The sequence below is a fragment of the Rana temporaria genome, chromosome 3 (genome assembly GCF_905171775.1).
Source record: "Rana temporaria chromosome 3, aRanTem1.1, whole genome shotgun sequence".
NCBI lineage: Eukaryota > Metazoa > Chordata > Amphibia > Anura > Ranidae > Rana > Rana temporaria.
In genome coordinates, this window is record NC_053491.1 from 412381471 (window position 1) to 412405834 (window position 24364).

Genomic DNA, 24364 nt, shown 5'->3' on the forward strand with positions numbered 1-24364 from the left:
AAATCCAGGAAGTCATACAGTCTGGCTTCATGATGCCCACACTTAAGATGGCCACTGTCTATTTCTAGATTATAAACTAACTAAATGCTCTAACAACCTAACAAAATGGACCTTAGTTTACAGACTAACTTTACTAGACTATATTAAGCTTGTGTATTACAGGGGTATTTATATTTAAAAAGTGAAATTGTGGGTGGAACTCCCCTTTAAGTGTAAAGTGCGGTGTCAAAACTAAAGCCTCGTACACACAATGCAAAATTCGGAAGGGGATCGTCGTTTCACAGGGTGTTGTCCGAAATTCTTACCGTAAGTACGCTCCTTTTTGACAATTGTTTTCCAATTTTCGGACAACAAATGTTGGATGACAGGCTAGTAAATTTCTGGCAAATGATTTTCGGATGGTCAGTACACATTCCGTCACACAAGTCGAAAGTACAAACACACATGTGCGGAATCAAGGAACGACTGGGAAGAGTTCAGTCTTCATTCGTGACCCGGCAATTGATGAAATGTCAAAATTCTCATTTTCTTTAATAGGATAATAATGAAGCTGCTTGGCAGCTGAAATTGAGACTCATCGGAGGGGAGTGGCCTAATGATGGCGGAGTAGAAGCAAGTTGACTCCAGAGCTCCTCTAAGCCCCCGCTTACCTCCGGATTTTAGTGAGCATTTGAGCGATTCCCTATGGCCGGAAAAAGCGTACCTTACCCGCTTGGTTGGAGGGAGTAGTGGCGTGGTGGCTCCAGGGATCTTAGCCTAAGAGGTGGACCGGGGATGAAGCAGGAGGAGAGATCCTCCAGACCCTCCAGAGTGCGCGTGCAGGCTGACATTCAGCAGTTCTTCCCCCAGACACGGGCGCCGGTGAATCGGATTCGTTCAGCTGAGTCACGTGGGAGTAAGGAAGCGTGCGTTCCGCCAGCGTCCTCGCCCACCCACAGAGAGACAGCAGACCAAAGTGAGTCCCCCCCGGTCGGCGGTGTTACGGACAGCGGAGCAAAAGGAGCAAAAGGTGGAGACGCCAGAGGCGTGTGTCTGGGAGAGAGGAGACAGCCTGAGATGGAGGCACAGCAGGGACTGCAAGAGGGAGAACTGAGGTCCCTGAAAGAGGTGCTACAGACCTTACCAACGCGAGCTGACATACTAGCGCTCCCTACACGTGCAGAGATGGAAGCGCTGGTAACACGAATGGAGGAGTCCCACCGGAGAGAGATGGAGTCTGTTCATGGGGAGATACAACATTTGACAGATAAGTTAACACATGTTGTTACTGAGGGGGGAATGTTGGAAAAGCGAGTAGCTAAATTAGAACAAATACAGAATACACATTCCCTTCAAGTTGATCTCCTCCAGTTAAAGATAGAAGAGATGGAGGACAGAAGCAGACGCAAAAATTTGAGGTTCAGGGGGGTCCCCGAGACAGTGGGGTCTGAGTCGCTGCAGCAGTGCATAGTAGCAATTTGTCAACAATTGGTGGGCCAGGGCCTCTCTCAACCCCTGGAATTTGAGCGGCTCCATAGAGCATTGGGCCCCCCCTCACTGAACCCCAATAAGCCAAGAGACGTGATTGGTTGCTTCTTGAACTTTTCACATAAAGAACTTGTGAGCCGGAAAGCTTGGGACGCAGGAGGTGTGGTGTATGAAGGGACTAGGATACAAATACTGCCAGACCTCTCCCGTGCTACCTTACAAAGGAGAGCCATGCTGCGCTTGGTTTTAGATAAGGTTAAACAAGCAGGCGGAACTTACCGTTGGGGGTACCCCATAGCGGTCATTATTAAGAAGAACGCACAGTCATTTCATTTACAACAGCCTATGGAGTTACCTGAGTTGTTTAGGTTTATGGAGATGGAGGAGATGGAGGTCCCAAATTGGCTACAACATCTACCAAACCGAGCCTACAATACAACAAACTTCACTGGGCCTAAGAGACCAGAGAGAATAGAAAGGGACCAGGGAAGAGCCGTGCCTACATAGGATATTCATAGGATATAAAGTCCCTATACCCTATAATGCGATAGGACTTGTGACCATTAGAGGAAAGATGGACTATTATTGTTTTACTTTGATAGACCAAAGTCAGAGGAATGATGGGCTAAAACTTTGTTTCGTTTTTCCTCTGTCTTCTGGGGTTCAACCCCTTTTTTTTTTTTGGCAGGTCATAAGTTCAAGGTCTTCCTCACGGTATCCCGGTGGCACCTGAGCCATAGAGGGAGGGGTGGGTTTTTTCCACTTCCATTGGACCACTGGCCCCCCGCGTACCGTCCCCCCCCCTTCCTTTTTTTTGGTATTGTTTTTCTTTTTTTCTTTTTTTTAGGTTAGCCTTTCTCTTGGGGGTTTGTACCTCTTCGGGGCCCCCCCACATGGCCTCCAGTAGTTCCACTGGTCTGTGGACGTCTGTGGACGGGGACAGCTTGAAGGGGCTCATGGGAGAGACCGATGGGCTCCGGGGCTGGTTCTAGGCCACTGCGGGTGGCTCCCCCCCCCCCCCCCCGTGCCTCCTTTGGAAGGGGAACCAGTGGGAACCCCAACACTATCACATAGGAAACACTGTTTTTATTTTTTATTATTAGTTTTTGCGGATTAACGCTATGTTATAATGTTTCACTCTATTTAGATGTGTTTATTGGGGAGCTCAGGCCATATTAGGAGCTTGAGTTTTCATTTATTAATAAGTCTCCCCCAAGGTATTTTTTTTTTTGGGAGACCTCAAAGATGGGTGGTTTTTCAAATGAAGTGATGTTGTCCCTAGAGGATATACAACATTAAGAGTGATATGGAGTGAATATCACAAGTGTGTTATTACCAGAGTTTATGTGATACTCTGTTTTCCTTTTTTTTTTTTTTCGTAATTGTATTACATTTGCACTATAATTATCCTGGTCCCCTCGATCGAGGAGACGAGAATATAACACAGTAGACCCTAGAGGTCAAACACAGATAACACAAGTAATATTTATGTTAATCACAAAGTGGGTGTGCAAACACTGAGAAGGAGGAGAGGAGGGATGGGAAGAAGGTGGGGGAGCCGCCCCTTATACCCCCCGAAATAGTTTGGGAGCACAGTATAGTGCTCTGTATAATGGTCTGTAGATGAGAGGGGGGCGGGCGAGTGGGTGGGATGCGGGAGGTCCTCCCCGCTCTCGGGGGGGGGTGTTCCCCCCTTCCCCCTGCCCCCTTCCCCCCCAGTAGATTTGGGGGGGGGGGTAGGGGGTAGGGGGGAAGAGGAGGCGAGAAGCGGAATATTGGGAGCTCAGGGAGGAGAGGAGAGTTGACCTGGGGAGGTGGGGGGGGGGGAGACGGGGGGGACGGGAAGGCTTAGGATGGGGGCTCGGGAAAGGAGGGAGGGAAATGAGGCGGGAAGGAAATTGGGACGATTCTATAGGGTATCAGCAAAATGGAGGGGCGGGGGCGGAGTAGCTGGGAGTATAAAGTTTCACACGTTTGTATATATTATTTTTGGGATTCGATTTTTTTTCTCTTTATATCTATACTACTGTTAAGTGGGAATAATTAGATAAATAGATACAGTACTCTGCCTAATTGGTCCAATCCCCGGAATAGGAAATATCCACTGACCAATTGGGGTTGGGGGTCATAAGTGGGTTCTCTCTCTAGGTGAGACATAAGGGGGGGGAGGCGGGAGGGAAGGGGAAGGGGGAAGTAGAGGGGGGTTAGTAGGTGTGGGATCCAACCTAAAATATAAGGTTTTTTTTTTTTTTTGGTTTTTTTTTGTGACCATTTCTCTCTCTCCGATCTTTACCTATCCCGCGCCACTAGCGCATTGATTTTTTTGTCCCCTTGGTGCCCAGATGGAGGGAATAAAAATTACATCTTTAAATGTCAGGGGACTTAGCACCCCTGAGAAACGCAGGATGCTAGTGAGGGATATGAGGTCTATAGGAACAGACATCGGGTATATACAGGAGACGCACTTTAGATCAGGTGGGCTCCCTATGCTACAAAATAAGTATTACCCATATGTGTATCATGCGGAAAACCAAGAAGCGAAATCTAAAGGGGTTTCCATCTTGATATCAAATAGGATCCCATGGATCCTAGAAAATATATATCAAGATCCAAAAGGGAGATATCTTTTTCTAAAGGGGACAATAAGAGGGATTAAGGTGACTCTAGCTATGGTGTATCTACCTAATGTACAACAGGATGTATTCCTGAGGAAAACCCTGAGGGCTCTGATGGCAGTCTCGGAAGGTAAATTAATACTGGGGGGCGATTTTAATATCCCACTAAATCCAAAGATTGATTGCTCCCGGGGGACTTCATCTGTTGCAGATGGAATCAGACGGGGTGTGCTGGGTAGATTTTATGAGGCCCAGCTAGTGGATGTATGGAGAACGTTACACGGAGAGGAGAAGGACTACACTTTTTACTCCAACCCACATCAGTTGTACTCTAGGATTGATCTGTTTATGGTACCCCAGTATCTGATTTCATCTGTAACAGAGGAAATATAACGTGGTCTGACCACGCGCCGGTGAGTTTATGTATCTCGCTGGCAGGGACGGAGCTGGCCCAGGAAAGAAGGTGGCGTCTTAACGAGAGCCTCCTACAGAATGAAGAAGTGAGAGAGGAAGTTGCCCGGGATATTACAGATTACTTCCAACTGAATGATATCCCTGGGAGCAACCCTGGGATGGTCTGGCAAGCCCACAAGGTAGTAATTAGAGGGACACTGATGAGACATGGAGCGAAAATAAAAAAGAAACGTGACCAACAGGTAAAGAATTTATTAGCAGAAATTCAAACACTAGAACTCCAGCATAAAAAGACATTGACCCCTCAAATAGGTAGAGAATTGAGCCATTTGCGGAGGCAGATTACAGAATTACTACGATATAAGGCAAAGGCAATTATACAAAGGGGCAAAAAAACAAACTACGAATTCGGGGACAAGTGTAGCAAACTGCTAGCGGGGAAGCTGAAAGAAAAGAGCCAAGCAACGTATATCCCACAAATCAAGGGGCAGGAGGGGCAATTAAAGCGGAAACCTAAGGAGATAGCGGAGGAATTTGGTAGATACTATTCCAACCTGTACAATCTGGTTCAGACATCGGTGTCCCAAACAGAGATAGATGAGTATCTTTTAACAGCGGATTTAGTTAGATTGCCCCCTATCGCCCAGGCCAGCCTAGATATCCCCATCTCAGTAGAGGAACTAGAGTCAACACTAAAAACTATGAAAGATGGGAAAGCCCCGGGGCCTGATGGTTATACGATTAGATATTACAAGGAGTTTTTACCATATCTGAGTAAGCAAATGACAAAAGTTTTCAACGATATGGGCCATTCTGCCGCATTCCCGCCGGAGGCTTTACTAGCCCATATTACAGTGATCCCTAAGGAGGGGAAGGACCCGGCGGAGTGCGGCAGTTACAGGCCAATCTCGTTGTTAAACTCTGACCTGAAACTGTTCACAAAGATACTAGCTAGTAGGTTGCAAGTGTGGCTTCCGGAGTTGATAGATAGGGATCAGGTAGGATTCATCCCTACGAGAGAGGCAAGAGATGGTACGATAAGGGCCCTGAATCTGGTCCAGGGGGCATCTGAGGGGGGCATCCCTGCCGTGTTCCTAAATACCGATGCCGAGAAGGCTTTTGACAGAGTTAGTTGGAGGTTCCTGTTCTCGGTGCTGCGTCACGTGGGCCTAGGAGAAAATATGTTGGGATGGATTAGAAGTGTGTATACTGACCCACGTGCCTCGGTGAGAGTAAATGGGATACACTCTAAAATATTTACAACATCGAATGGAACACGGCAGGGATGCCCCCTGTCACCATTGCTCTTTGTCCTGTCCTTGGAACCTCTTTTAAACAGAATCCGGCAAAATCCAGACATTCAGGGCATTCAGATAGGGGAGGGGAGTCATAAGGTAATAGCGTTTGCGGATGACCTGCTGTTTGCCATTTCAAAACCACATGTTTCTCTACCCAATTTGGTTAAAGAAATTGTAAGATTTGGAGAACTATCTAATTTAAAAGTAAATCAGACTAAATCTGAAGCATTAACTGTAGCAGTACCAACACAGATGCGGATTACAATACAACAAAACTTCAGATTTAAATGGAAGACGGCGCTAAAATTTTTAGGTACTCTAATTCCGGCAAACATAAAAGAAACGTTTAAAATAAACTTCCCACCCCTCCTTAACTCAGTCAGAAAGCTTATGGAGAAATGGCAGTATGGAATACACTCATGGTTTGGCAGAAACAATATAGTGAAAATGAGTATATTACCAAAAATAACGTATTTGTTTCAGACCCTACCGATTAAAATACCCTTGGCCTTTCTCCGGCAACTGGACACGACTTTAATGAGTTTTGTTTGGAACGGGAAAAGGCCAAGGATAAAAAAAGAGGTGTTGAAACTTCCAAAGAGCTGGGGAGGGATGGCAATCCCGGATATAGCTAAATATTATCAAGCAGCCCATCTGACGAGGTTGATAGATTGGTGTAGAAATAGACAATATAAAAGGTGGGTTGAGGTAGAACAGCAGAACTCCCCAGCGGCACTAGGTAGGGCACCCTGGTGCTATAAATCACTACCAAGTAAGTTGAAGAAACACCCCTTAATAGGAGCGACCTTGTCCGTCACTGCTAAAATATGCAAAAACTCTAAATTCTCATCTAAATACTCACCCCTATACCCGGTACTGGGGAATCCAGGATTTACACCGGGGATGACCGGAGCAATATATAACAACTTGAGGGGGAGGGGTAAAGTCCAGGTGTCACATTTTTTGAGAACGGGTGGGTGGCCATCAGTTGCCGACCTGATGAGGGTAGGGGGAGAGTATGAGTTAAGTTTCTGGCAAGCGCTCCAAACTAGACATTTCCTAAGCACTTTGGGACACCCTTCTAATTTCCAGCGGCAACTGACAAAATTTGAAAAATATTGCGATGAGGAAGAACCAATACAGCGAGTGGGATCTAAAATGTATAAAATATTAAACGCTCCCCGGGAGGATTTTGTCTTTCCAGGAATCACTAAATGGGAAAGAGACCTGGAGATAACTTTCTCACAGACCCAACGGAAACAAATAGTATCTCTGGCTTTATACTCATCTGTATCAACACGGATCCAGGAATGCAACTATAAATTACTGTCGCAGTGGTACTACACTCCAGTAAAGTTGCATAAACTTTCTAATGAGAACTCAGAGAACTGCTGGAGATGTGGTCTGGAGCAGGGGACCTTGCGACATATATTTTGGGACTGCGTAAAGGTGAAGGATTACTGGAAGGAGGTGCGTAGAATAGGACAAAAATTTACGAAATTTCAGATTCCAGATGACCCAGCCTTCTTTCTCCTCCATAGCTCACAGATTCCAGTAGGGGAGTATCAAAAGTCGGTGCTCCGACATCTGATAAATACAGCAAAAATGGGAATAAGTCTCCAGTGGAGAGACAGTAGACCTCCCTCTGTAGCGAGATGGCTTAATAGGGTCAGGGAAATTGGAGCTATGGAGGACTTAATGCTTACGTCTAGGAACAGAAGGGAACAGTACGTAGAAACATGGGCAAGTTGGAATAAGTTTATACATACAGAAGAGGGGAGGAGACTATCAGAAGAGGGATGAGAGGCGAGGGAGCCCAATTGATTAGAAGTTAGTCGAAGGTAGGGAAGACTGGACGCTGGGGAGGATATGTGCGGTGGGTGGGTGGGGAGGGAGAGAGAGAGGAATTTGGGTCCTTTTTTTTTTTTTTTTTTTTTATTTTCCTGTCTTCGTTTATGTTTTTGTTGTTTGGTTTGTGCTGGTATTGTGTAGTTTAGGGGATCCCCACCTAAGGGGTTAGACAAGTAAGGTCATACCGGTAACAAGGAAACAGATGGGAGGAGGTGCTTGAAGTGCATACATTTTGAACTAGGGGAGCAGACAAAGTAGGGCAAATTGATAACGAATGTATTTAAGAATAGGGTGAAAAACGAATTGGCTATAACTATGCTTTTGGGTTTGTGTTTGTTTGTTTTCTGAAGAGACATTATGTTTAGAATAATGTAATGTATGGTTGTATTCAATTGTATGATAACCTCTTGTGACCTTGTTATAAAAGAAAAAGGAAAATAAAAGAATAAATATGAAAAAAAAAATAATGAAGCTGCTTTGCATGTACTGTATTTGCCGGCGTATAAGACGACTCGGCATATAAGACGACCCCCTAATATTCTGCTGAAAACGGTGGTTTTGTGGTCTACTCACCACATTAGACGACCCCCTTGTGTGGTAGTAATGCCTTTTAAAACGAAGAGGCCGTCGCCGCTGGGTGCTTAGTAAGGCTGTATGTAATGCCTTTTAAAACAAAGAGGCCCACAGCTGTCGGGTGCTTTGTAAGGCTGTATGTAGTCTGTATATGCGCCGCTCAGCCAATCCCGATGCACTGTGTTGATGACAAAGCATGCTAAGCCTGCTCAGATTGGCAGAGGTTATTACTCCAATCCGAGCAGGCTTAGCATGCTCTGTCATCAACAGAGTGCATCGGGATTGGCTGAGCGGCGCAGAATACAGAATACAGATCACATACAGCCTTACAGAGCACCAGGCGGGTTGATATCGATCGAGCAGCTGCTTCACCCGGCATATAAGACGACCCCCGGTTTTTGGCTGTGTAATTCCGGTGTAAAAGGTCGTCTTATATGCCGGAAAATACGGTAGTTATGCCAAACGTATTTTAAAAGGCATTTGTTTTGTCTGATCTGAAAATCTTGAATCAACGCTCACCAAACTTCTACTAACATGAAATCAGCAGAAGGGGCCCAAAGGGTGGCGCTTGAGAAATGAACTTCCTCTTTAAACTCTCAAAGTACATCACTACGTTCGTGTTTGTCAAACGACAATTTGCAGATAGTTAGTATGCTAGACAAAATCCTGCTCACGCCCTTTTGACAAAAATCAGACGCTCAGTCGTCCGACAATCGTACCGTGTGTACGAGGCTTTAGTGTATAAGTTCATAAACTTATATACAAATGCCAAATGTGTGGAAACAATTTGGAACAAAATGATAAAAATAACTTGAAACCAGTGAAACAAAGTCCTGAAATTAAATTAAAAGATTTGGTGCAAAAACCTCCTATATGTGAATTCAAAATTATAGTTATGTTAAAAACAAAAAAATGTGTCAGAAAAAAATAGTCCATCCGTGAATCAACTGCTAGATCCAATGAAAGTGTCCATCCCAAACAATACAAGAGTTAGACTGGGTTCACACTATTGCGAATTGGATGCTGGTTTTTCCAGATAGCAGAGGTTTTGCTGAACAGGTCACAGCCAACCTGCTTGCTGCAGACATGCTTGCATTAACCCCGTCTGTCCCAGAGTGGGTGTAAGCTGAACGTGGCATGGGTGCAGGGTGCAGGGAGGGAGATCACCATTGCTGGAGAAGAGGAAAAGACATGAACCAGAGACTCACAATGATGGATGTACACATATACAGGAGCTAGGGAAAGCTATTTGCATTACAGTAAGCTCCTTGAGGGTAGGGACTGATGTGAATGTACATTGTATATGTAAAGCGCTGCGTAAATTGACGGCGCTATATAAGTATCTAAGTAATAATAATACTGGAATCAGCCATTGTTCTCACTGCAGCCCACTGATAGCTGTTGGTTGGTTCTTACTTTACATCACACCTTATGCACTTTACAAGCCCATTAGGGTGTAAGAAGTCCAGGCAGTGGATGGATTAGTCATCACTTTCTTTGGGTCAGGACAGTTCATCCTAATGTGGCCATTAGGGTCTTGGTTAAGGGGACACTATGTCCACTGGCCAACAGCAAGGGGTTTCTCCTGTCCACTGACCATCAGCAAGGTCAGTGGACAGGAGAAAGTACATCGAACCAGCAGGATATAATAGGAGTCTATGGCTAATCTCCGAAAACCTCCAGTAAAACTGCACTGCACCCACCGTGTGGGTAAACCGCAGCCCATCAGTGTGAAAGACGTTCTACACTAGTATTTCCAGTGTATTGCTTCACACTGACCTTAAGATCTCTTCTTTCCTGCTGCTGGCACCTCTCTGGAGACCTGTAGCTGGGATAAGAGATGGAGTCCAGTTGGTATCACTTCGCATGGGACAGGAGTCAGCACTGCAGAGGAGGCATCGGCTTATCCGACTCTTGCTTCCTACTACACATCCAACTTTACAAGTAGTCCCTCTGCATTGCACTCTGATGCCCTTGGATGGCGGGTCAACAAGCTCATACCCCTAGTCACCAGGCCCCAATCTATGGCTTGCTGACCCCCACCATACAGCATTATTGGATGCTGTGAAAAGGCATTTCTAAACAACAGGGTTCTACCACCCAAAGCCCCAGTGCCCAATGCTAATAGGTATCGGGTCTTTGACATCCCAGAAGACAAGAGAGGGGTGGTGGTAAAGGAGGGGCTTATGCATCCTTATTTTTAGTACAAAATGCAATGATTGGTCATCTCAAACCAAAGAAATATTAGAAAAAATGTGTTGAAGAATGTCAGGTAAATGTTCTGTAAGCGCCTTTTTTATTGAAGAACTGATGTTGTCCAATGTCGTGGAATGTCATTTTCACTTTAGTAATCTTGACCCAAATATGGCTTAATACGTAAAGATTGCTTCACTAAAGGATTTATAAAATAAATTGTGTGAATATTTACTTTATTTATCCAGTCATGTGTAGATAGAATATGTAAACTGGAATTTTCTGTATGATAAATACTGTATATCCCTTAGACTTTAGATGTCACCATGTGCACAATTCTCTTGGGGGGATGGCCGCCACTGGTTGCCATTATTACACCTGTCAGCTATGAACCTTTGAGTCTTGCAAGTTCTACAACTTTATACATATAGTACATACTGTATACACAAATTATAATTTTTAAGGCTTCATTTACATGTAGTAGTAAAGTGTACACCTAAAGAGGGCGGCCATGTGTTTACCTTCATGGGGATGAATGGATGTTCATCCCTGTGCAGAAAGACACATTTTTTCAGTTGGGACGCAGTGGCTGCATGGACACAGATGCTGCTCTCAACCTGACATCATTGCGGGTGCACAAGGACAAATGGAGACAATGTGCGTTCAGGTCCATGCACCCGCACAGATTTCAGATTGGAAGCAGCTCCCCAATGCAGCCGCTGAGTCCCAACTGTGCATCCACATGCAGGTAAACAAGGCCTTCCTTGGGCATATGCTTTAGTACGCCCCATGTGAACATTGCCTTAGAATAACCTAATTGAGGATAGCCATGCAACTTGCATTTTAATTTAATAAAATGAAAAAGCACAGTGTGGTATTTATTAGACATGTGCATTTTGTTTCGTTCCAGATCGAAATTCGGACAAATTTTGGTGATTCTCAAATTCTGATGTGTCTGAATTAACAAATGACAATAGTAACAAATTTAAACGAATCCGAAATAACAAACCTAAATTCGGACGAAATTAGAAATCGATTCTTGAAAAATTAATACAAAAAAATAGAATATAAAATAATAAAGCAATAGAATAAAAATAAAAGAATAAAATATAATTTAATAGAATATAATAAATTAAAATAAAATAGGGGTTTCCGGATTCCAATAAGTCCCCCGACCGTAGACCCCCACAACCACCTGGCAAGGGTTGTGGGGATGAGGCCCTTGCTCCCATAAACATGGTGACAAGGTGCTTTGGGGGGAACCACAAAGCACCATTCCCATGTTGAGGGCATGTAGCATGGTACGGTTCAGGAGGGGAGGACCGCTCGCTATCTGCCAGGTTGCATGCTCGGATAAGTGTCTTGTATGGATTTTGGCCCTCCCCTCCTGTTTAATACTAGTTAGTTTAGTCCTGTCTAGGTCCTCCCTGTTTCTTCCATATTCCCTCAGTCAGTGTTAATTATTCACAGAGACAGTGCTTATTAAAGTTGTTGTCTTCATAGACCTCAAAAGAATCCAAAAACATAGAGAGAGAGAGAGAGACTTGTAAAGCGCAACACATGCGAACTGAATCGTCTCTGGGCGCTGTATCCATTTCATGGGTAAGGAACCCCTTGACCTCAGAAGAGATGGGTTTTAATCTTTCTCCTGAAGGCCAAGTGGTCCGACTCCAGTCGGATGGTGGTTGGTAGTGCATTCCACAGACGAGGTCCCTGGACTGCAAATCTTCGATCTCCTTTGGACTTGTATCTGGCCTTGGGTATCTGGAGGAGGTTTTGATTGGTGGATCGCAGAATGCGATTGGGGTTATGGGCTTTTATTTTTTCGCATAGATATTGGGGGGCGTTGCCTTGAATACACTTATGTATTAGACAGAGTGCCTTGAAAGTGATTCTGTCTTTTACTGGCAACCAATGAAGGGATCTCAGTGAAGGTGAGATTGATTCCCATGGTTTTTTCCCAGTCACTAGTCGAGCGGCCGTATTTTGAATGACTTGCAGACGAGTGATTTGGTATTTGGGGAGTCCTAGATAGAGGGAATTGGCGTAGTCGAGTCTGGAATTGATGATTGTTCCCACCACGACTGCAATGTCCTCTTTCGGGATAAAGGGCGTGAGTCTGCATAGTTGTTAGCATACAAGGTTTGTATTTAATGAGCAACAACCAACTGTCTGCTTGTACTTTGTTTAGCCCCTGAAAGATTATATCTAACAGTAGTAGGCGCAGCAGATAGTGGGATCCGCTGACTACTGACCCTATTTGTGCATCCATTGTCATGTAGGTATCGAAAATGACTCAGAGACTTTTGACTTTGGTGCTAGGGGTGATAGTTTTACCCAGAATGGGTGGGGGAGTCCATGTTGACGCGGGGTGATTTTTCCGGTTAGCGTGAAACAGGAGAAGTTCTGTTTTCGACCCATTGAGTTTAAGATAACTGTTTGTCATCCAGTTATCTATTAGAGTGAGGCATTTTTCTAGTCCAAGAGAATGATCCTTTTTGTTGCAGATGCGGAAATACAGTTGTGTGTCGTCTGCATAGGAGTGGTAAAGTAACTTCTGGTTACTGATGATTTCAAAGAGCGGGCGAAGATAGATATTAATCAATACGGGCGATAAGGGAGATCCCTGAGGGACTCCGCATGACACCGTACGTTTTTCAGAAGTGAAAGACCCCAGTTTCACTATTTGTGATCGGTTTTCCAAGAAGGAGGAGAACCAGGGTAAAACACCTTCAGCGACTCCGGCTACTTCAGCTAGCCTAGCCAGTAGTAGTCCATGGTCTACAGTGTCAAAAGCCGCGCTTAGGTCCAGCAGTATCAGGAGACAAGATTCTCCTTTGTCTGCGGCCTCTAGAGCGTCATCCCATATTTTAAGCAGCGCCGTTTCTGTTCCGTGACCCGGACGGAAGCCTGATTGAAACGGATCGAGTAATTTATGGGTGTCTAAATGCAGTTGCAACTGTTGTACAACTACTTTCTCCATTAACTTGGAGAAGACATTTAGAGCTGTTATGGGCCTCCGGTTGTTTGGGTCTTTGGGGTCAAGGGTAGTTTTTTTTAGAATTGGTTTTATTGTGCCTTGTTTTAGCAAGGTGGGCACCATGCCCTCCTTGAATGATTGGTTAATGAGCTGCGTGATAGCTGGTGCCAGTATATCGGCACTTTCTTTCAGCAGTTTAGTGGGGATGATATCATTGGGTGCTGTGCTATTACGCAGAGTCCCGATGATGTTTTTAGTGGCATCGATGGAAATGGGTTTTAGAGTGAACTTTGGTGGTTGCGACGGATTTATGTGGGTATTAGGTTTGTGATTTGGGGGGTAGTTGGTGACGGTTCCATTTTGCTGAATACTTTCACGGATTTTTTCAATTTTATTAATGAAATAATCTGATAATTTGTTGCAAAATTCTTGTGAATCAGAATTGGGGGCCTCTAAACAAGCTGGATTCATAGTCTGAGTGACCAGCTTGAAGAGTTCTCGGGGGCGGTTAAGGGCATTTGCGATGATGTTGGAGAAATGATTTTTTTTGGCCGTGAAGATTTCTTTGTGATATTTCTTTGTTATTATCTTGTAAATGGTGTGGTTTTTATCTGAAGAGCACCTTTTCCACGCAGCTTCTGCTCTTCTACGCTCTTGCTTTAGCAATGTCAGCTGGTCATTAAACCAGCTGGAGTTGTTTTTCCGGATGCAAGTTTTGCGTTTTGGTGCTACTAAGTCAGCTGACTGTAGTAGCGCCTTGTTGATGGCGTCAAGTGTTTCTGTGGCTGTTTGTTTTTGTTGGGTTGTTTTTATTTTGTTCCCTAGTGTTGTTTTGAAGAGTTCCGAGTGGAGCTTCTTCTGAGATCTAGTCCAGTGAGTTGTCACCGGTTTTGTCGTTTTTTTTGGGCTGGCATTTTTGGTGATTGTGAATTTGATGGCATGGTGATCGGTCCATGGTTGCGGCTCATTTCCCAGGATGTCAATTTCCAAATCTTGTTTGAAAATGAGATCGAGCGTATGACCTGAGGCATGAGTGGGGCCTTGTACTCTGTACTGCAATTAGCTGAAGTAACATTGTATTTAAATGTTGTTCCTTACTGAAGAGTTAAGCTGCCTATGGATGGTAACAAGTCAACAGTTGACCATATTGTTTGAACAGACTGAGTGTAAGAATGTATGTCAATTAGGGATGAGCCTAACAGCCCCCCCCCCCCGGTTCGGTTCGCAGCAGAACATGTGAACAGGCAAAAAAACACAGTTAAAGTTGGGACACGAACGTGAAAAATCAAAAGTGCTCATTTTAAAGGTTAATATGCAAGTTATTGTCATAAAAAGTGTTTGGGGACCTGGGTCTTGCCCCGGAGGACATGTATCAATGTATCAACAGACATTTCCGGGAGCAGTGATTTTAATAATGCTTAAAGTGAAACAATTAAAGTGAAATATTCCTTTAAATTTCCTACCTGGGGGGTGTCTTTTGTATGCCTGTAAAGTGGCACATTTTTCCTGTGTTTAGAACAGTCCCTGCGCAAAATGATATTGCTAAAGGAAAAAAAGTAATTTAAAACTACTCGCGGCTATAATGAATTGTCGGATCCCGCAATACAGATAAAAGTCATTGAAAAAAACGGCATGGGTTTCCCCCTCAGTCCATTACCAGTCCCTTCAGGTCTGGTATGGATATTACAGCTATAGACACCACCCAGGTACGAATGTCCCCTGGGACAGGACCCAGGTCCCCAAACACTTTTTATGACAATAACATGCATATAAGCCTTTAAAATTAGCTCTTTTGATTTCTCCCATAGACTTTTAAAGGGTGTTCCACGGCTTTCGAATTTTCTGCGAACACCCCAAATTGTTCACTATTACACTTACGTTCGTCACGAACATCGGGCTCATTCCTAATGTCAATGCATAAAGCAGCATTTGAAATAGAACACACGGTAATGTAATCTGTGCCTTCCAGAATAGCCAAGGTACGTTTTTTTTTTCTGGTGTACAAATAGATTTTAAAGACAGCTGTGTTGGAGGAGACATAGGGTTTGCTCAAATGCAGACCTTTCCTTGGCATAGAGGGATCTACTTTAAAGTGGTTGTAAACCTCAAACATGAAATATGAACAAAGCATATCCTTCTTTAGTGTGTACTTGACTCAATTAAAAGCACTAAGTGTCAGTTCTGTCTGCTGATTTGTTCTTCTGCTAGCAACATGAATGCCCACTGGTGCCCACCTGTCCTGTGCTGATGGCACTGCTGGGCATCTTCTGATTTTAAAGGAAAGCATGATGTGTTTTTCATCTATGGCATTACGTTTTCTTGGTGGATGACTGCGTTTACGGTTCTCACCGTTGCCTCTTTTTTGTGCTTCTCCAAGAGAGCATGAACAGCACATCTTGAAACCCCAGTCTACCTAAAAATCTTTGCCTGGGAGAGACCTTGCTGATGCAGTATAACTACCTTGTGTCTTGTTGTTGCGCTCAGTCTTGCCATGGTGTATGACTTGTTACATGAAACTGTCTCCCACAGTCTCACCTTAGTAGCAGAGTTTGGCTGTTCCTCACCCAGTTTAAGCTTCCTACACAGCTGTTTCTGTTTCAGTTATTGGCTCGGTTTCAACATACATATGAAATTGATTATCATTGCCACTTTAATTCCACAAAATCCCTATATTTTTGCAAGTGCAAGAACTGATACGGACATGAAGCCAAATTGTGGACACACTAAATATTGATTTGATTTAGATTTTTCTTCTGTTCGCTCACTTTGCATTTTGTAAACTGATAAAAATAAACAATTAAAATATATATTTTTGAAAGCATTCTTACTTTACAGCATTTCTTCACACCTGCCTAAAACTTTTGCACAGTACTGTATGTATACAGTATGTTCATATATGTCTGCCTGAGTTAGAGTTAAGGCATTTCATTGTTTATTTTTATTACATGTACACCGGTAGAGTGTACATGTAATACGTAGTTGTGTGTGTGTTTTTTCTCTTCTTTTTACCTTGAAAAAGATTGTCCTCTTAAAAAAAAAAAAAAAAAAAAATAAGGAGCTCGCCTGAATTTCTAGTGCAACAGGAAGATGAGAAATAAGCTTCTTTCACCAATCCAGGCCCTCTGTTCTTCTAGTCAGGCTGGCCCATCACGCAACTTTCCTGAGATGAATGCCTTTTTCACCTCTTTATTTATGGCCCTCAGCACTAACTATACTATAACTGTACTATGGTTACCATAGGCGTATGCACAGGGTGTGCCGGGTGTGCACCTGAGCACACCCTAATCACCCCATGTGGGGCCGATTTCCTCTGCTTCCTGTCTCCCCCCCCTGCATTGTTGCCAGCCTTCTCTCTCTCCTCTCAGGAGTGGAGAAAGGCATACCTCCCAACATTTTGAGTTGGGAATGAGGGACACACACTAGCAAACGTATGTAGGCATAGGACACACCCCCTTAAAGGGGAAATAACCAAAAAAAAGGTTAATACATTTTTTTACCACTACTGTTCCTTTATATTGGCTTTTAAAATAAAAAAAATGCAGCAATTTAGAATTTGGATGAAAGGTTTAGCACTGGGAAACACTTTTTGAAAGATAAAAAGTGCATTTTATAAACTATATAGATCAAACCAAAATGAGGGACAAATGAGGAGGAAATATGGACATTGCTCTAAATCAGGGACAGTTCCTCAAAATCAGGGACAGTTGGGAGCTATGGAAGGGGCTGGTAAATATTTTATAGCCGGCCCCTTCCTTTTCTGAATGAACACAGTGAGTGTTCTGTACTGATCACTCCTGTCTTCATTCTTAACTGAAGCATAATAAACTATGTTTAGTGCACTATGCAAGAAAGGGACTGGGAAATCTCTGTCCTTGGTTTCTTTCTCTTTATCAAAAGTAAGACATCAGGGGTCTGTTTAGAAACTTGATATTTCACCAAAACAATTTGAAAAAATAAATAAATATATATATATATATATATATATATATATATATATATATATACAGTATATATATATATATATATATAAATATTGTAAAAAATAATAAAATTTAAAAAAACAATAATAAAAAATAAAAACGACTGACACCTTCCACTTACCTACTAATACAAATCTTTGCTCTTCTGGTCTGCTGATATACATGCATGTGTGTTTGTGCTCTGGGGTGCACACCTTAGGCTGCATTCACACCTGAGCGTTTTGTAGCCTGAAGCCTGAAGCTATAAAATGCTAGTGGGGAAAAAATACATTATTCTCTATGGAGATGGTTCACATCTCCACTCCAAAATGCCTGAAGCCGAACGCCTGAAGCTCAAACAAGTTCTCGACCCTTTTTGTCACGCAAATCGGGCTGATTTTGGCGTTTTTGAACGTTTGTATTCCAATAGAAACGAATGGAAACGCTTGATTCAAGCGTCTAGCACGACAACAAGTGTTTCTACGGGCGTTTTGTCGCTTTAATCTGTTCTGTGAAATAGAATATTCACCCAGGAAGAAGATAAAAAAAATCTACAAACATAGGGCCAGATTCACAGAGCAGATACGACGGCGTATCTCCTGATACGCCGTCGTATCTGTTGTTCTATCTATGCGACTGATTCATAGAATCAGTTACGCATAGATAGCCAGAAGATCCGACAGGTGTAATTGTTTTACACTGTCGGATCTTAGGATGCAATACTGCGGCCGCCGCTGGGGGGAGTTTGCGTCGTAATACAGCGTCGGGTATGCAAATTAGGAGTTACGGCGATCCACAAAGATTTTTCCCGTCATTACGTCGTCGCGAGTGTTAGATTTCCGTCTCAAAGATAGGGCACCTTTAACATTGTGTAAAAGTACTCCACCATGTTAAAGTATGCCCGTCTTTCCCGCGTCGCTTTTGAATTTTTTTAAAAAAATTTATTTTTCCCAGCGCAAGTCTTGGGTTACGTTACGCTGCGCCGCCGGACTGTGAATCTGGCCCTATAGCAACAAATGATGAAAGAGATGAGCATTTTTCCTATTGGAAAAAAAATAAAAAACAACGAAGTTCAAAAACGTCGGACAACGCTGTATGCAAACGCGCGAATACGTGTGAATATGCTCGACAAAACGTGCGACAAGACGCCGGAAAAAATGTCCGAAAACGCTACGCTCAGGTGTGAATACGGCCTTAATGCAATAGCTGTGCACACCAATGGAAGGTATCAGCTTAAGAGGACTCCGGGAACATCCAACATGAGACTCCCACAACGTGCCAACATACCATTTAGGCTTTGGCCCATTTGGGCTTTTAGAACAAGTGATTCCATATAATATACAATATTTTTTACCAAAACAATTCTTTAATAAATGAATGTATGAACACATTCTGTGCAATCACAGCCACATCACTGCTGTTGCATTAATTAAAATACATCATCTGCATTGTTTTCAATTAAAGGTGTAAGTTAATTAATTTAACTGAACCCAAGTTATTAGGAATATTCTTAGGGCCAGTCCAACCAAAACTCATTTTCAATCACTAACTGCATTCTTAAATTATTCAGCTGAAAGATCTTCTCACTGGAGTCCCACAATAAAAAACAATAAAAAATATCTAATAAAGTGAGGCCCTCTCACAGTGGCCATGGAAGATAGGCAGGTTAGAAACTCATTTGCTGAGATCTTACCACCAGGATCTTTATGAGATATAGAAAATAAAAAGTTGATCACATCTGCTGGTGTCTTCCCAATTTAGAAATATTAGTTTTCGATGAACTGACCCTTTAAGTTTTCCCAGACTACTAGTATGTACAGTATGTTGATCTGGTTTCTACAGGCGAGTGACATACGTTTCTCTGCTTTTTAGTCTCAAATGTCTCAGAGGGTGTCCCTATCCCATTGTCTGTGGGACATAGAGGGTAAGAGTGAAGCTGATGTCCCCCTTGTCACCATCTCAGTGCTTCGATCTGCTTCAGAGTCCCAGCTCCAGCAGCAGAAACAGCGTGTGATGGGGGAGAGCGCGCTCTGTCGTTAAATGAGAAAACAGTCTCACATGAACACTGAGTGTGGCTTTGGACATTTGGTCTTCTTCACTCTGCGCATAAAGCGGTTAAACTCGCGATTGGCCTTGTCCCACTTGTGGATTGCGGTGAGAATGTGCTGATTTTTCACTTTGCGCCCCAGAACCAGAAACTGGCCGTTCAGTTGCTCCAGCTGGGGACATGGACAGTTAGCGCCATTCTTTAAGTAAAGGACCAGGTCCCCCCACTCCTTCCTCTGGATAGGACCCTTATTCAGTGCCTTCTTCTTCTTCAGAATTAGCTTTCTGTCTCCGCTCTCCTTCTTCACTTCCCGCACAGAAACCTTCAAGGCTATAACAAAGAAATATATATTAGAAGCAGTTATAGAATGACACCTAACCTAAGGTGCCCAGATTTTTAAAATAAAAAAAACGCATTTTTCCTCAAACTATATATGCAGTCAGTGGTGTAGCGTGGGTTGTCAGCGCCCAGGACAAGGCAAGGAATTTGCGTCCCCCGACTTTTAGCACTCCCTGAGTCCCTTCCACTAGTACAGTAGTACTGACCACCTTGATTCCTACACTGACCTACCTGACCACCACACTGACCTACCTTATCCCTACACTGACATACCCGATCCCTAGACTATCCACTACACTAACCTACCTGATTCCTACACTGATCTATCTGAACCCTACACTGACCACTACACTAACCTACCTGATTCCTATACTGACCACTACACTGACCTACCTGATTCCTATACTGACCACTACACTGACCTACCTGAGTTCTATACTACTCACCCCCCCCCCCCCCCACACACGAACAGTGTAGATTGGTTGATTTTGCTCACCTCTCCACGGCCTCTATGATAATCTATTGGAGCAGGGCTCTCCCCAGCACCAAGTACTGTTTCCGACACCCAGCCACTCCTCAGTATCCCCTGCCATGAGCGTCTCCATTAGCCCCTCCCCTCCGCCGTTATCACACACACACGGGCCCCCGCACCACAGAGATCATGGGGGACAGGCTGGACCTCAGAAGTCCCTGGGCAGGGGTACAGTGGCTATAATTGATGGGCACAGTGGCTATAATTGATGGGCACAGTGGCTATAATTGATGGCACAGTGGCTACAATTGATTATTGATGGGCACAGTGGCGACAATTGATTGGCACAGTGGTGACAATTGATTGGCACAGTGGTGACAATTGATGGCACAGTGGTAACAATTGATGGCACAGTGGTGACAATTGATGGCACAGTGGCTGCGTTTGATGGCATGGCACAGTGGCTGTGTTTGGCATGGCACAGTGGTGACAATTGATGGGCACAGTGGTGACAATTGATGGCACAAGGGCTGCGTTTGATGGCATGGCACAGTGGCGACAATTGATGGGCACAGTAGCGATAAATGATGGCACAGTGGCTGCGTTTGGCATGGCACAGTGGCTGCATTTGATGGCATGGCACAGTGGCGACAATTGATGGCACAGTGGCGACAATTGATGACACAGTGGCTGCATTTGATGGCACAGTGGTTGCATTTGATGGGCATAGTGCCTGCCTTTAATGGGCACAGTGGCTGCATTTGATGGCATGGCACAGTGGCGACAATTGATGGCACAGTGGCGACAATTTATGGCATGGCACAGTGGTGACAATTGATGGCACAGTGGCTGCATTTGATGGCACAGTGGCTGCATTTGATGGGCACATTGGCTGCCTTAAATGGGCACAGTGGCTGCTTTTGATGGGAACAGTGACTGCGTTTGATGGGCACAGTGGCTACAATTGATGGGCACAGTAGCTGTGTATGATGGGGACAGTGAGGCTGCAATTGTTTTTTTTTTTCCGTAGGTTGCGCCCCCCCAAAAAGTTTGACCACCAGCCGACACTGGCCAAGATCCTTACCCCCTTTGGCATTCAAGGGGTTATGAGCAGTCTATGCAACCAAATCATCATCCTCACTCAAGTCGCATACGTAAAATAGCTCTTTTATTCAAGTTTATTAAAATCCAGCAGCAAACAGACTAGTTGGTCAGAGTGGATACTCCTCCTGTCTGCTGATTGGTGATACACTTGAGGGTTTGTGTATAAAACATTTGTTGGATAAATGTGACAGACATTCGCCCCGCCTGCAGAAATTTTCCCTGTAGTTTCTCTCGTGATTATTTCCTATGATCATCAGCTCCATCTAGTGGACAAAATGCTGTAATTTTTCTGATTAAGGCATTTAAGAAAAATATAACACATTATAGACACTAGATGGAGCTGATGGATCTTGGTAATCATCATATTTCACAAACTAAGGTGTGAATTCATGCAGACTGGGGGAATGCTTGTGACAGTTTTCCAACAAATGTTTTATAAATGTAAAATTTGGTACATTACCTAAAGCAGAGCTTCAGCCCCCCACCCCACCCTTCCAGCTGCTGACTTTTAATATTAGGGAACGTGCCTGTCCAGGGATCCCTAGATGTCAGCACCCCAGCTGATTTTTCAATCAGATCTCGGGTGCTGCCGCCACCATTTCTTGTATGGGAAACCGTCAGTGAAGCCTTGCAGCTTCACAGCTGGTTCCCTACTGTGCATGCGCGCTGCGCTTTCTGAGTGGCTCGGTAGCGGTAGAAGGAGGAGGGGTGGCCGAACTTCTGGGGGATTTTGCCTTGTTTTTGACTGCGAAAAAGGTTCCAAATGTGGCAGCGGAGGGGGGAGAAAGCAAACAAGCAGAGCTTCCACTTTTAGGTGGAGCCCTGCTTTAAGAAGTAACTTGAGTACAACACCAAGGGGGTCTATTTATAAAAACTTTGCATAGCAATTCAACAAAAGACGGTGCATGTAGATTCATTATGTGCAAATGTGGCAAACAAAATAATATATATATATATATATATATATATATATATATATATATATATATATATGTGTGTGTGTGTGTGTGTGTGTGTAGAGATATGATTGTTATTAAGTAATTTCCTGTGCTGATCAAATGGTTTTCATTCATTTTGAAAAGGAAAATACCACATTTGACCACTAGATGGTGCCAATTATCATAAGAAATTACACTTCATGCCATCTAGTGGCCAAATGCTGTATTTTCCATTTTAAATCAATGAAAACGTTTCAACCAGCACAGAAAATAGCCTAATAATACGCAAAGCCCACCATCATGACCCACATTATAAAGTACAGAATACTTTGCTCCCTGGCTTCTCTTTATCTCTCTGATTAAAATCACCTGCTGTGCATAGTTGCACATTATAGCCTTGCGCTTCAAAAATAAAGGACTAAAAAATAAATAAAATAAAAACTTCATACAAACTGATGTACATAAAGGCTAAAGTCTTTTTAATAAACTCTGATGGAAAAAGAATGCTGAGACAATAGATAGTGAACTCAGTTATTTCCTGTTGCTGTTCTGATGAATCCTCTAGCTGGGCTGCACTGCTAAGGGTCACTGGGGATGGCCTACAATCCTACAGCTGAAGACTGTCTATGCGTTTACATTGGATATGACTAATCTGAATCTCTCAGCAGTATCATCCCAGCCTACAAACAGCTGGAACAGCAAAGACACAGATGATGGAAGATCCCATGCTGCTTCGCTGATACCATTGACATAACACAGGAAACATTCAAAAATGCTTTTTCTTTTTTTAAGGACATTATATTCGAAAATTAAGCTAGATATGTTATACGCATTATGTGTAAAAAGCTATGAAAATGTACCCACGTGATAGTAGACATAAAACTCACTCTATTGTGTTAGGAGCAAAATGATAGTTTGCTTCTGTTACTTGCAAAAGTGTTAAGCCTCGTACACACGTCCGAGGAACTCGACGGGCGAAACACATCGTTTTGCTCGTCGAGTTCCTTGTGAAGCCGCCGAGGATCTCGGCGAGCCAAATTTTCCCATTCCCGTCGAGGAAAAAGAAGACATGCTTTCTTTTTGGCCCGACGAGATCCTCGACGGTTTCCTCGTTGAAAAATGTACACACGACCGGTTTCCTCGGCAAAAAAAAAAACCCAGCAAGCTTCTTGCTGGTTTTTCCGAGAAACTCGGTCGTGTGTACGAGGCCTTAGGCAGTAAAACCAATAAAAGAAAATGATGAATGTGTGAGTGTTCATAAAATAATGGGTGTTAATATGAAATGGTTATGGGGAGTTATATTAAATACATGTATTGAGATTGTGGTTGTACTTTTGCCTTGCAGTTCTTGGTCCTGGGTTAAAACACCAATTGGCATTGAAGATTCTATGCTCTCACGGGTCTACATGGGCTTCCTCTGGTTGCTCAGGCTTTCTCCCACAACACAAGAACATCCCGGTGGCTGCTTTTTCCAAAATTGTATCAAGGGTGGGTGGGTGTGCATGGTAGGGGAATTAGATTGATAGAGATTCTTTGGGGTACAGACACAGATTTGGCTCTATGTAGTCAATTTACTAAAGACAAATAGAGTGTTCGCTTTGCGAGGGTAGTTGCAATTGTAAGGGAATTTCCCCAGAGCTTAGTGAATTAGGTGAAGCTCTGCTGACTATCATCCAATCATGTGCAAGAAATGTTTATATCGGGCTCTTTTTGCAATATGAAAAACCAACAATGAAATTCACTAAGCTCTGTGTAAAGTTCCCTTGCAAAGTGAACAACCTGTTTGCTTTTGGCAGATTAACCCTAAGTACTTTGATTGTGTATGAGAACTGGTCACGTGAGGCCTTGTACACACAATAGGTTAACCAGAGGACAATGGTCTGAAGGACCGCTTTCATCGGTCCAAACCGATCGTGTGTAGGCCCCATAGGTTATATAACCTTATGTTAAAAAAATGGCAACTTGCTTTAAAATTTAACCGATGGATTGCTTACCGATAGGTCAAAACCAATCGTTAGTACGCACAACCAGACCAATTTTCAGCTTTCAGCGCTGTTGCACTTTGAATGACAATTGCGCGGTCGTACTACACTATACCCAAACAACATTTTTAT

At 43.5% G+C, this 24364-nt stretch overlaps 1 protein-coding gene across 1 annotated transcript in view; it reads right to left on the reverse strand.

Moving 5' to 3' along the window:
• Nucleotides 1-18696: 18696 nt before the first annotated feature.
• SFRP1 (secreted frizzled related protein 1) overlaps nucleotides 18697-24364 on the reverse strand; it is a 57620-nt gene continuing 51952 nt past the window's right edge. Inside the window, 1 exon segment of the mRNA XM_040341696.1 lies at nucleotides 18697-19727. Coding sequence (XP_040197630.1) covers nucleotides 19405-19727 — 323 coding nt within the window. The 3' untranslated portion in view covers nucleotides 18697-19404.